Source organism: Anolis sagrei, chromosome 1, assembly GCF_037176765.1.
Source record: "Anolis sagrei isolate rAnoSag1 chromosome 1, rAnoSag1.mat, whole genome shotgun sequence".
NCBI classification, from domain to species: Eukaryota; Metazoa; Chordata; class Lepidosauria; order Squamata; family Dactyloidae; genus Anolis; species Anolis sagrei.
The window spans coordinates 281,859,512-281,874,499 of NC_090021.1; the positions used below are offsets into that span (position 1 = coordinate 281,859,512).

Here is a 14,988-nt window from a genome sequence, read left to right on the forward strand (position 1 = left end):
ATCATATAAGCCTCCCTGAGTCCTGCAGTGTTTGTTGCATGACTTGAAGCTGTCAGCATAGTGTTTACATCTGCAACAGGGATTGAATTCAGAGTGATCTCCATAAGAAGGAGAGATCCATCAGGAGGAAGGAGTGAAGGGGAATAGCCACACTATTTGAAAGTGAAGGACCACCCATTCCTGTGGGCCAAGTTTTTAAGGTGGTGCAAGAGTGAAGAAAGGAAGAATTGATGAAAAGGTCCTCTCTCCCTTGGCTCCAATAGATGTGTTTGGTTGGCAGAATTCCATTTGTCTAATCCTGTGACTCTTGATTCTTCCTTAATAGCAGGATGATGACTACTTTGCAACTTTGAGAGAACTGGAAGCAATGCTGCGGACACGAAGCCTGTCTCTGGAGATGACACCTGAAGGGAAAATTCAACATAACACCTATTATCAAGAGTGTCTTTTTTATTTACACAATTATGGCACCAACCTGGCAATCATTAGTTTCTATATGAGACATGACTGCATGCGAGAAGCACTCCTGCATTTATTGAATAAGGTGACACTTGCTTTATAAGGATCTAGAACAAGGGTGGGCAATTGTAGGAGGCTAAACTCCCCTCTCCGCCAGAGACATTGGAAGGCTGTTCCCTGTCACCAAACATCCCCACAATTCACAGATATATATCCAAATGCCTCAAAAGTTTTCTGGGAGGTATGGGGGACAATTTTACTATTTTTAAGCCCTTTATAACAGTAAATAATTTCTTGTGAGCTAAATCAGGGTCACAGGCCACATTTTGGCCATCCCTAACTGTTTTAGCAAATTTGAAGAAGACCATACCCCTGCGCCCATATGCATTATATATCCTAATGTGTTTTATTGTCTGTGAACTTCTTATTTTCCATCCTATATTTTTTCTGCATATTAGTCTCCAAAGGAAGGAATAAACCCACTTACTTTATAAATAAGTAAAGTTATATGGAAGAGATCCCTCAAAGTTTTAGTGGACTGCAACTTCTGTAATTGACTGTTCTGGCTAGGACTTATGGGGATTGCTGTCCAGAATTCCCATCAGGACATCCATTGGCCTTTATTTGTCATGTCATTGTCATGATTCACAGCGTTTATCTGAGGGCCACAAAATGTACATCTCAATAATAGGAAACCAAGAATTACTAGACAATGACTCCCATCATCCTGGATTGCTGGTTCAACTTTCTGGCTTATTGGAGCTGGACAACAACATCTGCAGTGCCAAAGATGTCCTACATTTGATATATTTATTTTTATTTATTTATTTACTTTATTTGTATACCGCTCTTCTCAGCCCTTAGGCAACTCAGAGCGGTTTACAACAGTTTAGGTATACACAATACAAAATCATTAGGCATTTAAAAGCAATAGCATCACAAATTATTAAATATCAGCATCAATACATCAGTTTTAGGCCGTTCTGTAGACTTTTCAAATTAATTGCTTTAGCAATGCCCCCCCTCAATATTGCAAGAGAGCAAACTGCTCTTAATAATAATAACACACTTTATTTATATTCCGCTTTATCTCCCTGTGGGGTCTCAGAGCGGATTACAGTATACACATATATAGGCAAACATTAATTGCCTTTTATACATTGAACAATAACATACAGTATGCAAAAAAGCAAAGGTTTCCCTTTCCATCTCTGGCATCTGGAGGTGACGCTCAACTCTGGCCATGGGGAGGTGCTCTTGTTCCGTTTTTCATGCTGAGGAGCCTGTGGTATATAGACCCTTCTGGTTGTGCTTTGCCAGCATGGCGGCATGGCTGCATGGGCGCCTTTTACCTTCCTGCGGAGGCAGTACTTATTTATCTACTCACATTACATATTTTCAAACTGCTAGGTTGGCAGGAGCTAGGGCTGACAGCCGGGAGCTCACCCTGAACCACAGCTTTGAACTACCAACCTTCTGGTCAGCAAGGGTTTTTTTTTGCTTGCTTGTTTGTTTGTTTTGCAGCTAGTGGTTTAACCTGCTGTGCTGCTGCAGCCCCTTTTCCCAATGTAGTTTGTGGTTTGGCACAACCTGCTGTTGTCTGTATTGGGTCTGGGTCGTATGATGTGTGCTTTTTGTCCATAACCAAACAGAAGGGCAGACTAAAGTAGTTCCTTGGATCCAAACATTTTTCCTTGGATAGACACCTTGATGATTGCATTAATGAGTGCACACCAAGATTTCTATGTTGCTGTTGTCTCAAGTTGCATTCAAAAGAGGGACTTTTCTCATTTGCTTTCCCACTTGGGTATGTTCCCATAGAAGTGTGTTGACATGTTATGGCAACAACTTCTTGTAATATTATGAAGACCTTGATTTCTATCAGTTACTGACATCATCTTGTTTTATTGAAACCTTGCCTAATTATCATGTTGTGAATAATAATATGTGCTGGGTTCTCATTTGCCTCAAAGATGACCTTTTAATGACTCATTTCATAAAATGGCAGAGGTTTGGTTCAGATTCCTTGAAAAGATTGGATTTGTTGCATAGAACTGGAGTGAAGAAAGCTTGGAGACATTTCACCTCCTACATTTTTTATAAACCTATTGAAAAAGCAAATTTTTAGGCAGGTAGTCACAAGATTTGAAGGGAAACCATCTGTTGAACTGCCCAGAATCTAGTATTCTCTGGATTTGACAGTGTCTTTTAAATTGCTTTCATATGCAATCACTTTTTTCTCAGTGCCATCAACGGTGATGTAAGGGGTTGTATGCTTCTCTGCCAAAAGTATTGGTATAGGTAAACTTTCATTTTCCCTCTGTTTTAGGAGAGCCCACAGGAAGTGTTTATTGAAGGAATCTTTGTCCCAAGTTATAAAGGTGGAAAGCTTCACATGCTGGAAAACTTGCTGGAAACCATTGATCCAGGCTTAGAGAGCTGGGGTGACTATCTCATTGCAGCTTGCAAACACTTGCAGAAAAAGAATTACTACCACATTTTGTATGAGCTGCAGCAATTTATGAAGGTAAGAGACTTGACATACTATTCTGCTGTAGATGTAAATGTTGTGGACCTTTGCAGAGACTTTTCACAAGAATCTGCAAGGATTTTAGATGTGATTTATCTTGTTTCCCAGCAGCAGGGGGTTTTGGTATACATTTCTTTGGCTCATTTCTTGAATCATTTGAACAGAGCTGCTTTGCCTTTTTTCTGGCAAGTGTGATAATCAGTTTCACCTGATCCTTTCATTTTAAAGCTTAGCCATGCTTACACATTTCTCCTCCCCACCCCAGGATCAAGTTCGTGCCGCCATGACCTGCATTCGGTTTTTCACACACAAGGCAAAATCTTACACTGAATTGGGAGAAAGGCAGAAGTGGCTCTTGAAGGTCAAGGATCACCTCAAAGTTTACCTTCAGGAAGTTTCACGTAGTTCAGGAAGGAAAAAGTCTGTGTGCAGTTTCCGTAAGAAAATGTCTGCTCCTGATGTCTCAAGGTACAAAGAAATGGCTGTTTGGCAATGTTTTTATCATTATCTAATTTGATCCAGATAATGTGTGAAGGTATACTTCAGAACTGAGGTAATTTGCATTCAGTGAAGTTGAGGTACTCCAGCTCTAGTGCTCGTGAAACACTTTTTAAAAAATAATCATTTTTGCATTAACTATTATGGTTGGCAGCCTGTTAGACATGTTATGTCATTGTCTAATAAACAATGTTGAAAATGAATTGATTTCTCGGGGGGGGGGGGGGGGGCTGCAGAGGCATAGCTACTTTTCCAGAACTTTTGTGTCATGGGTCTGATGGTGTAATGGGTGTGAGAACGCTATGGGGCCCATTTCACAAAGGGCACCAGAACATTATGGAACACGTTGCACAATGGGATCTCCCATTGTACAACAGAACAACATAAAAGACACCTGGATAGGAATCATTGCAATTCACTAGATGGATTTACGTTCTATCAGAGGTGTAGCTATGACATGATAAAATTGCAAATTATAGCTTCTGATGCAAAGTCTTGACCTGTTCACCCCACCAACTCAATAGACAATGAGCAGTGATCAATCTATTTGCCCCCAAGGAACTGGGAAATTGATACTTCTGTTCGTTGTTTGATGTTTTGTCTTATGTCTGATATAACAGATTGCATTTTTATTTATTTTTTGTTGTTAAGGTGTAATTTATTTTTATATGTTGGGTTGTCAATTTTTGTTAGTATGGGTGTATTGTTGTTGTGTTCGGGCATTGAATGCTTGCCTTTTATGTTTGTAATCCACCCTGAGTCCCTCCGGGGAAATAGAGCGGAATAAATAACGTTTTATTATTATTACTACATTTCTCTGTATAAGAATTTATGTTGGGCAATTTCAAAAAGGAAAATGCATTTTTAAAAGTAAAGCAGCAGCAACAGAGGTTTTAGCAGATCAGAAGCTTCTTGATCATAACAGGAGAGCAAATGAGCTTCAGCAATTACAGGAGTCAAGATTTAAAAGTTACAGAATACTTTATTGAAAGAGCTATATTTCTATATAGGAAAGTAAGGGCCTAGCTATCTTTCTTTCTGTCTACCTCTCTGAAGACATCTTGTGTCTCTCAGTGCTCACAAGAGAAGGGCTTGCTATTTGAAAAAAAAGAGGTGTGTCCCTGAGAAATATCAGTCTAACAGAGAAGTGGGAGGAAAGAGAGAAGAGAGAGGCAGACAAAGAGGGCAATTGGGGAAGGGCTTTCCCTTCCAGCAAACCCAGGCATGTTAGGAATTGTGGGAATTGAAGTCCAAAACACCTGGAGAACTGAAGTTTGCCCATATCTGAGCTAACCTGTCTGCCTATCTACTTGTTGAGGACTATAAACTTGTGAAGGATGTAGTTGAGTTCCAACCATATTTTTAATATTAAAAATAGAGCATGGTGTTATGCTCCAATATACTAATAACTGATGTTCTAATGTATTAATATTAGCAATATTAATATATTAAAATACAACTCCAACCTCTCTTGTTTTGAAGTAATAGATGAGTTTCCATATTTTATGTTTATTTGAACTGCACTAATTGACATTTTTTAAAATATGTCCGGTCATACGGTGATAAAAGATGCTTTTTCCGGTAAAAGGAGAACAAAAAGAAAGGCAAATAATTAATTTAACTTACAGAGTTTATCTCTAGAAACATTAACTTTTTATTGGAGTGCAACTTGCCAGAATAATTCTGCTAGCATGTTCCCCCACCCCACCACCCCAAAAAGGCATTTTTGCAACCTCCACAAAATAAGCTAAGCAGTACATTATGAAATCATTGTCATGCTCAAATAACTTTGCACAGTGATATCATTATAATCATAGATTTGGAAGGGACCTCAAAGGCCACAGAGTCCAACCATCTATCATACTGATATATACAGCTAAAGTGCTGCTTGGAAATGGCCATCCAATCTATGTTTTTCCTATATTTATTATTTGTCTTCCAATTAGACACATCAATACAGTCGAACTTCAGATGGAAGTTACAAAATTCCTGCATCGATGTGAGAAACAAGGGGCCTCATCCACAGCCGCCTTTACAGTACCCACACTCTTTGGGAACAATCAAATGAAGATGGAAGTTGCTTGCAAGGTACTGGGCTCCACTTAAAGTCATGGCAGGCTTTTAAATATAAAATGAGCAGGATTGGGTGTAGATGACACTGAAATCATGTAGGGCTTTTAAAAAAAAACTAACAATAATTGTTTTGACTGGCCACATACCATGTAAAGTTTTCATCACTCTGATTGGGAAGGACTCTACTAATGAAAGGTGAGGAAGGACATGGAATTGAAACCCAAGTGGTAGAGGAGAGCAGGTTGATCTTTTTTTTAGGTGCTTGATCTGTTGTCAGTTAGTTCTTGAACAAATCATAACAGTGGAAGCCCATGGCTGTAGTCATAAAGACGCATCTGTAAACCCCTCCAAACATTGTAGGGTTTAGTCCAGAGTACACGTGAAGAACCAGCGTGATGTTGTGATTCCAGAGTTGGACTGTGACTCTGGAGACCAGAGTTCAAATCCCTGCTCAGACATGGAAACCCACTGGGGGACTTGGGTCAAGTCACATCCTCTCAGTCTCATAGCAAGGCTGGACAAACCTTGCTACAAAAACCCCGTGGTAGGTCCATTTTCGGTCTCCATAAGTAACAAAATAAATTGAAGGCACAAAACAACAACCACAAAACACCAAGCATGCCTAGGATTATCCATGCTTAACCTAAATTCCTGCTTACTGGGCTGCTAAGGTGCAGCCAGCCTTGAGATTCTTTCAAGGGGCATAACTACAGATCTGCAAAAGTAAAAAAGACATGAATAAAAAAATGCTGTCTTTTAAACTTAAGAGAACATCCAACCAGTGGTCTGCAAGAACTAAAATATGATCCGCAGCCTCACCATTACTACATTGTTGCAATAAGAGCGACTGGTCTCGCAGAAATGTGTTATAGTGCCGATGCTTATTAAATACTGTTTTCTGTGAGTGAGCACTTGCCAACTATTGAATGGCATATATTCTATATCAGAAACTAGAGCTAATGTGGTCTATCCAGTGCAATTTTCTGAATCAGCACCCCAAATAACCAAACAGAATCTAAAATTGACTAAAAACAGAATCATAACCCTTTTGGTACTAATATTGGAAATTGGTTCCTGGCCAAAAAAAAGTTTGGAACCACTGCCCTAGGATGTCTGTATATTCTCTATCACAACTCTGTGGTCATTTTTGGTTGACTGCCTACACAATATTTAACCACTACCACCCAGTTTTAAGTTGCTGCAATTTTTCTCCAGGTCATCTTGGAAGGCAAAAACATTGAAGAAGGCTTTGGGATTGCATTCAGAGTTCTACAGGTACGGTGCACCTAAGAAGCTGCTATAGCTAACACTGGTCCCTTGTGGACATCGGTAAAGCAGTTGAAAATTACTGCATTTCGTTCAGCTTCCTATCTTGGTTATTTTGGATATCTAAAAAACTTGAATTAAGCTGCTATGTTTAATAATTACATTTGTTTTCACTCTGCCTTTGATTGTTTAGGGAAGGTCAACATTAATATTGTAAAGACAAAAGCTTTATCTTTTTCTGTGAAAATCTACAATGGCATTTTAAGGTTTTGAAATTCCTGAATGGTCTTTTTGTTTTTTAGACCTGGGTTTGCCACAGAAAGAAGATTAATAATTTGTAAACTGGTGTCTTTTAGCTCTATAGCAAAACAGAGAAAGCTGGGGCAAATTCAGATCTAGAATATCAGATTATAACTATTTAGTTGAAGGCAGTTTGTCCTATTGTCTTGTTTGGCTTGTTCTATTGTTGACAGTCTACTGAAAGCTGCACTTGGAGGACTGCTGTACAAAGGTTCTTAGAATTGCTGCTTCTCTAGCTCAGGCTCACTGAGATAAAACGGTGAGATGGATAACCACCATGACTAATAGTGTTGATACTCATGTGCTTTATGCATTTTCTCATATTTAAAAAAACAAAGCTAAAAGAGTCATGTACACATTGCTTACAAATGATCAGATGTTTATCTTCTGCCATTTCCCAGGGAGGACTGGGAAAGGCCTCTAAGTGAATGTATAGAGAGAGCTTTTACCAGTCAGTGCAAGCAATTACAAACTACATGGAGCAGAAAGGTCACAGTGTAAACTTGTTTGCTACATTAAAGTTATTTCTTAATGTCAAAGTAGGAATTTGGCATATATGAAATGTATATTTACTGAGGATTCATACTGTTGCAAATATGATTCTATAGTCTATGGAAAGGTCATGGTGGGATGAAATATAAATGCATATGTGCTATATGCTGTGTGCTGATTCTGATTGGGTCTACATGGGGCTGTTGTGACCAGACATAACTGCTTGAATTTTAGGGACCTTCCACACAGCCATATAACCCATAATATCAAGGCTGTAATCCACAATATTTGCATTGAAATGGGTTATCTGAGTCCATACTGCTATATAATCCAGTTTAAAGCAGATAATGCGAGATTTTACACAGCGGTGTGGAAGGGGCCTTAGTTATTTCCCCTCCCCCCCTTTGATCCTCTGGGGAGGCCCTCCTCTCGCTTCTGCCTGTTACAAGTGCGACTGGTGGGGACGAGGGAGAGAGCCTTCTCCGTGGTGACCCCTCGGCTTTGGAATTCGCTACCCGGAGAGATTAAGCAAGTGCCCACCCTGGCAGCCTTCAGGAAGAGCCTAAAAACCTGGCTGTTTCCGTGTGCCTTTGAGGAATAAATACCTTCCCCACACCATCACCAGCACAGCACTATATGCCCAGTGATGCGCTTTATCTCATCCTTCAATAATATTCACCCCATTGCTGTTCCCATCTGAAATTCCTCCACCACTCCTTCCACACGGCCATATAACCTAGAATATCAAGGCAGAAAATCCCACAATATCTGCTTTAAACTGGGTTATCTCAATTCACACTGCCATATATTCCAGTTCAGAGCAGATATTTTGGGATTTTATTCAAATTTATGGAAGGAGTCTTAAAGACAACTAGCTAATCTATCAAATCTTACAAAACAATACAGATTAGGGATAGTAAACCAAAGTAAGTACAATACAGAATAAAGGCATTTACAAGAAAAAAAAATCTGTTCTCTTACCCAGCCAAGCATTTTGTAAAGGATAGCAGCATTTGGTATGACATGATCCCTTGCTGTGGGGCTGTAGTTCTGTATAGAAGATGGAGAGTCACGGGACTATGCTCTGTGTAGTCTTTAAAACTGGTCAGCTGGACAGTTTGGGAGGAAAACACACTACCTTTTGGTTTCTGGGCTTGCTGTGGCTGAACAATGGCTGTAGTAGAGATTTAAAGAGAGAGGGTGAGTATGCTCAACACCTGATTGAGATCCCAACCTCCTTGTGATTGTCTACTATACTGTATGATAGCTCAACTACCACAAATCCATATTTTTCCTCCTTCAGTAAAGCTCAGCTTTATGTTGTAGGGAGGCATTTTACCATTTTGAAATGACACTGGTTCTTGTGCCCTAGGACTTCCAGCTGGAGGCTGCTGCAGTGTACAATAAAGTGGCCAGGCAGCTGGTGAAGCAGCAGAACTACAGTGAGATCAGACAGCTCCTCAAATGTATTAAGGAATCTGGTGCTGCAAATAAAAATGATGGGGACAATGTCATCCTAAACTGCCTAGATGATTTTGAGTCTGTTCCTGCTGAGGTAATTGCAGACTGTCTGGGAAAGAAAAGGGACATTCACTTTCTCTAAGCATAGCAGAAAGCTAAACAAAAGTTCTGTTGCCTTTCAGACTTAATTGTTCTTCTTTTCCTAGTGTTGATGTTGTGTCCAAATGGCAAATGGTCTACAAATATATACTCAGGGAGTCCTAGTTGTGAGGAATTTATCTCCTGATTGCCTTTTCAGAATGTTAGGAAGTCTTCCATGAAGATGTAAAAGAGAGATAACCATTTACATCTGTGAAGATTCTGATAAACATTCGTTTTATTACATAAAGGGCTTGATTATAAGTGTTTGTTTACTGGACTCTGATTTGCTCCAACAGACTTTTCTCATTTCTAAAATCTAATTCATACCCCCAAAATACCATAATACGTAATCAAACAGCCTCAAATGATAGAGTATATAATATTTCAGACCATTGAAGGTTGCTAGATGTTAGCTATGTATTGTATTTTGTGGTTGTTTTATATTGTTTGAAATGTTTCTATTAATTTTGAGGTTATATTTTAACTATATTGAATCTCAGGCTTCTCCCCATGTAAGCTGGCCTGAGTACCTTCAGGGAGATGAAGGCGGGGTACAAAAATAAATTATTATTATTATTATTATTATTATTATTATTATTTCAAGCAGATGTAAACATTTAATTATCAACAGCCCATGCAAATAACACATGAACAAAGTGGTTCACAAATTATGTCACATTGCTCTTTCAAGTGTACTTTTTATTTTTCTTTAATACAGGAATTAGACAATCTGATACAGGATATGGAGAGTGATGAAAATAAGGTGAGTGCAGTGTAACATGAGGCAGCGGTCCTGAAGCTGAAACAATTTCTAGAATCCCACAATTCATTTTATTACTCCCCCATCTCCTCCCCTCAACCCATAGGTCTGGGCTTTTCAGATTCAGCAACAAATATCAGATTAACAACTCTTTAGCAAAATATAATGTGAAGCTTAGAATGATGTTACCCGCAAAAGAAGGAAGGATGCTAGAAGATAGAAAGACTATAGTGTGTTTTAGAAAATGACCCCAACTTAATATTGCTGCATCTCTGCAACACAAACCACCCATGAATGAAACCTTACCCTTGAAGGAGTAGGGCATAGTCTTTCAAAGGATTACTGCTAGATGCCTTTCCCAGCACACAAACAGCTTCTAACCTGTCATTTGCAAGATGGCGACCCCGCAACATAAGGCCTATTGAGATGTTCCCCTTTTGTGGAGTTATTTTTTGGATTTTTTTCTGGCTCAAAATGGCTAGTAAAACTTAATAACTCATTAAACTGTTTGTTGCCATCATACAATATATGGCTTTGGAACCCTTCCTTCCTTTTAAAATTACTGTAGGATAATTGCTTAAAATTTTGTTAGGTTTCCCCCATGATCTTTCCCACCGATGAAAACAAGAAAACCTGGAGGAATTATTTTCCTCTTTTGTTTTATCATGCATGCTTTCACAAAGACTGGAGGCATCTGTGATGATCAAGGAGTCTTTTGTATTCTGTGAAGCATTCATTATGCTATAATTTGATTCTTCCAGTGGAAAAATTGCAGTATTTTTCAGTTCAAGTGAATATAAATGGCTGTTCTTTTCAGAGAGAAAGAGAGCATGCCACAAATTGCTTTTTCCATATATTTTTCACATTGAATTTTGATATACATAGGTGCTAAAACCTGGGAGAACTTTAAGGAGTATGGTTTTTTTATGAGGCTGGAAAAAACATTAAATAGTGAAAAGGAAGGATATCTAGTATATTTGAGACTAGTTTACTCTAATTTGAGGGAGATGGCTTCATAAAGTTCAGATTATTTTATTGCATTTGTATACCACTCTTCTCCCAGAGTGGGACCCATCTTAAGAAAGTATCTATGAAGATCATCATCAAGAGCTCTCTTAATTCTCAGTAGGCGTAGTTTATTAGTTCTTTTCAGTGTGTTTCAGGATCGGACCAATGAAGCAACCATATCACCTCTTCTAAATTTGGGCCTTTTGTATAGTGTTGTTCTGGGAAACATGGGAAAACCTTTTGATTCTGATGCAAAAGTGATCTGTAAGCACAAGAAAGGACCTCCATTTGTGCAAGTAGGCCCTGGTTTTCATCCATTCTGTTTTTCTCCCTAACACTCAGGAACAGATGGCATGTTGAATGAGCATGTACTTCTGCTTGCATTAAGTAGGGAGGTTAGAGAATCCCAACCTGAAAGTGGAACTCTTACTGTGACGTATTTGCTCTGTTTCAGATCCAAGCATACTTGAGATGCCACAAGCTACGGTCTGCCTACCTGGTCTCAGTGAAACAGGAAAACACGAGGGCTGTGCAGTTGGTCCAACACGTCCGACAGTTGGCTGAGGATAGTGGAGAAGATGTTGTGCAGGCCATTTGCACCCAGTGGCTTTCAGTGCATCACACCAAACCAAGAAGTTGGCTCACCCAAACCTCAAAGAAATGACTAGTGTGTCGTTTGGTGTTTCTATAAAGGGAAGACTATGTGTGCTGGTTAGTACACCTTAGTCTGCATTTAGTAGCAAGTTGGAAAGGAGCTCTACTCAAATGCCTCAGATGAAAGGGAAAGGATCCAGTTCCTAAAAGTGCCAATCATGTCCTGATGACAACCAACTACCTCTACCAGAAGTGTTTAGTCATTCATTTCCTTCCTTCTCTTCCATCATCCACACCTTTCAGTCTTGCTTTAGCCAAGGATTTTTTAAGACACGTATTGCTTAGCATTATTTCAAAAGCCATATCTGCTAATTTGTAGCTGGTTTAGTCTAACACAGGAAGTCATAAAACAGAATAATGTTCCTTTCTAATTAAGAAACAGATGTTACACTTTGCAGATTGTGGTTTACTTTTGCATAGAAAGTATAATATGTGCCATTTTTAGTAGGAACTAGAAAACAATGATCTACTTTACAGTGAGGAATTGCATTCTTCTGTTTGGAAAAGGTATCACTGAGTTGAGAGGCAGGTCCTGAAAGTCGTATTGGCTCCTGTGTGTGTAGCTTGACTCTTCTGGATAAAATAGGTGCTGCATAAGATATATGGCTGAAAAGCTCACAGTTGTATGTTCTGCCCAGACTCTTCAAGCAGTGGAAAGGAAGGAATGTTAAGGATCTTGTAACTGATCACCCAACTCAATTAGCTGAATATGTTCAAACAGGTGGGGAATGTGCAGTCCCTGGACAGCATATTTCCCCAGGTATTTTGCCACCCAATCCCAATTTTCATTCTCAAAATAAGTACATTTTACATTTTTAAAAGTTAATAATTTGTGTGCTCCAAATCAATTTAGAAATTGATATATACCCTTCTGAATTTAGGATTGTCTTGTCTAATACTCATCTTTTGTCATCCTTTCCCAAATTGGGTGAAGATACCACTGAGAGTACATAGGTCTGCTTTTATGTCTTCTCATAGGGATTGAACAATCCCTAATGCAGAAAGGACATGGACCAGGAGCCAGCTTTCCATTCTCAGTGGAACCACAATTAGCCAAGCAGGCTGTTCATGGTTTTATAAAAATATGGGAAAAGGCAGCATGTGGTTTCACAAGACAAATTGCCATTTCTGGGTACTTCAAGGTGTGGCAGTGCGCCTTTTTCTTTCTCTGTCAGTTGCCGAGGACTATAACAAGCTGTTGGGAGTCAACAAGAGATCTTCCTGTTGTGTCCCTTCTCTTTGTTCTAAGTAAAAGGAATCTGATACTATTATCTGACATTTTATCCATCGCAAATGTGAGTTAAGGAATAGTACTTCTTTCTGTGTCTTGGAATGTAAGAAGTTCTTCATATATGTTCATTCTTTATGATTTGAGTGTGTGTCGTTTGGTTAGGTGACTATTGTTTTCCCACTGACCTTGATTGAAAATCTCAGTGATTGTGAGCCCAGTTTCCAGTAAAACCAAGGTCCTGATTGACCTCATGTCTTATGAGTGCTGTCACAGCCACAGACATCAGTTACGCTTTGGCTCATTGGATCTGGTGCTCAGAAATAGCTTGCAGCTTACGCTGTTGGGGATAGCTACATTTAGCTTCCAGATTCTCCCACCTCCCAGATTTTGAAGCTTATCTCATTAGGAATGCAAGGCTTACACAAGCTGCTTTTGTTGTCTGTCTGAGCTAAATTTCCATTCTAATCTAGTTGGGTGTGTTACTGTGATGCTTTTCTCCAAGGAAGAAGAGAAGAGAAGCACTGTGTATCTTAAGTCACTTTTGTTCTTTAATAGCTGAAGCTTTTGCTGCATATGTCCCACTCTCATCAGATATCTCTGACATTTTTCGCACCGGGAAAAACATGTTGTATTTAATGAGCATAAATGGTTAATCTGTGTTTCCCCTTGCACTGTACTTTACGCACTTTACACTGTTTGTAACTCAACATTCCTTAGCAATTCCTGCTAAGGATCACTTTCTTACCAGCAAAACCTGCCCTGTATCATAACTATTTCAATCAAGGAGCTCAAAACATGAACATGTGTTAAAAGCATGGATGGAAAATGAGCCTCTGCCACCAATCAACAAGAATAAAATGCATTTGGTCATTACTATTGGTGTAACTCTAACATATGTTAAAAGCAACAGGTTAAATCGTTGGAGGCTCCCTCTACCGTACCTCGAAAAGGAACATCTAAAAGACAAAGTAGCCATTCTGTTTATTTACTGGAACTTTCTGAGAAATTCCTGTACTGCACCTTCCAACCAAAGAAAATGGGTGTAAATTTAAAGTTTAGTCCTCTATAACCTCACACAGTGGTTCCCAAGCTGTGGTCCCTGGACCACCAGTGGTCCCCAAGAACTGAAATATGGTCGGCGGCCTCACCGTACTTACATTCTTGCAACGAGAACATCTGGTCTTGCAAACCCCTCTTATAGTCTGAGGCAACAGGGATGTTGGGAAGCTGACTATCCACGAAAGGCGCAACAACAAGCCTCCTGACTGCTGCTTCTCATCCTCCTATCTCCCCCTGAGCGGAGCTGTTCCATGTGGCACCTGGAAGTGGGGGTACCCTGATGTCTTCATTTTTAGGCCTGTTCCTGGGATTATTTGGGGTGCTTATTCAGAAAATTGCATTGGATAGACCACATCAGCTCTAAATTATTAAATATGGTTTTCTGTAGGCGAGTAGATAATGACTACTGGATGGCATAAGTTCTATATCAGAAACTAGAACAGATGTGGTCTATCCAATGCAGTTTTCTGAATCAGCACCCCAAATAACCAAACCAAATCTAAAGTTGAGCAAAACCGAATCCGTAACCCCTTTGGTACTAATGTTGGAGAGTGGTCCCTGATCAAGTGGTTCCTGGTCAAAAAAAGATTAGACACCACTGATCTAGCAGGACTCTTTTGAGTACAGCCCATTAAAAAACATTTTCAGGACATCTGCTCTAATTCTTTATATCAGCACCTTTGTTATAGAAATGTCAACATATAAAGGAGTGAAAGTTCTATTCAGCTGGACACTCACAAGTTGGTCTGACTCCATAAGCATACTTTATCTTATCAGCTCTGTTCTTCTAATCCAAAAAACAAGATTAAGGGTGCACTCTGCGGGAAAGAACAACCTTCAACTATTACAAATCTTCTCAAGAACTTTCTGTGGATATAAAGACAATCTCTTAAGACAGTAAAGAATACACATACTTCAATTGTCATCTTGAGCAGAACAAAAAAGAAAAGCACATGCATGTAACACTGCTATCCTGATAAAGATATAGCACATTTATATTACATGTAACAATGATGGCTGATCTACAAGGAGGATGAACTCTCTCATCAGTTTCTT

General features: G+C 39.3%; 1 protein-coding gene across 3 annotated transcripts in view; it reads left to right on the forward strand.

Moving 5' to 3' along the window:
* ZFYVE26 (zinc finger FYVE-type containing 26) overlaps positions 1-13,746 on the forward strand; it is a 55,873-nt gene extending 42,127 nt beyond the window's left edge. For 2 of the 3 annotated variants that reach the window (XM_060762510.2, XM_060762518.2), the window contains exons 35-42: positions 326-544; positions 2,789-2,986; positions 3,255-3,457; positions 5,434-5,575; positions 6,776-6,835; positions 8,991-9,173; positions 9,939-9,983; positions 11,443-13,746. In XM_060762510.2, the coding sequence (XP_060618493.2) occupies positions 326-544; positions 2,789-2,986; positions 3,255-3,457; positions 5,434-5,575; positions 6,776-6,835; positions 8,991-9,173; positions 9,939-9,983; positions 11,443-11,652 (1,260 nt within the window). In that variant the 3' untranslated portion in view covers positions 11,653-13,746. The remainder of the gene's footprint in view (positions 1-325; positions 545-2,788; positions 2,987-3,254; positions 3,458-5,433; positions 5,576-6,775; positions 6,836-8,990; positions 9,174-9,938; positions 9,984-11,442) is intronic. The other variant, XM_067462791.1, reaches the window with a different exon arrangement.
* The last annotated feature ends 1,242 nt before the right edge of the window (positions 13,747-14,988 follow it).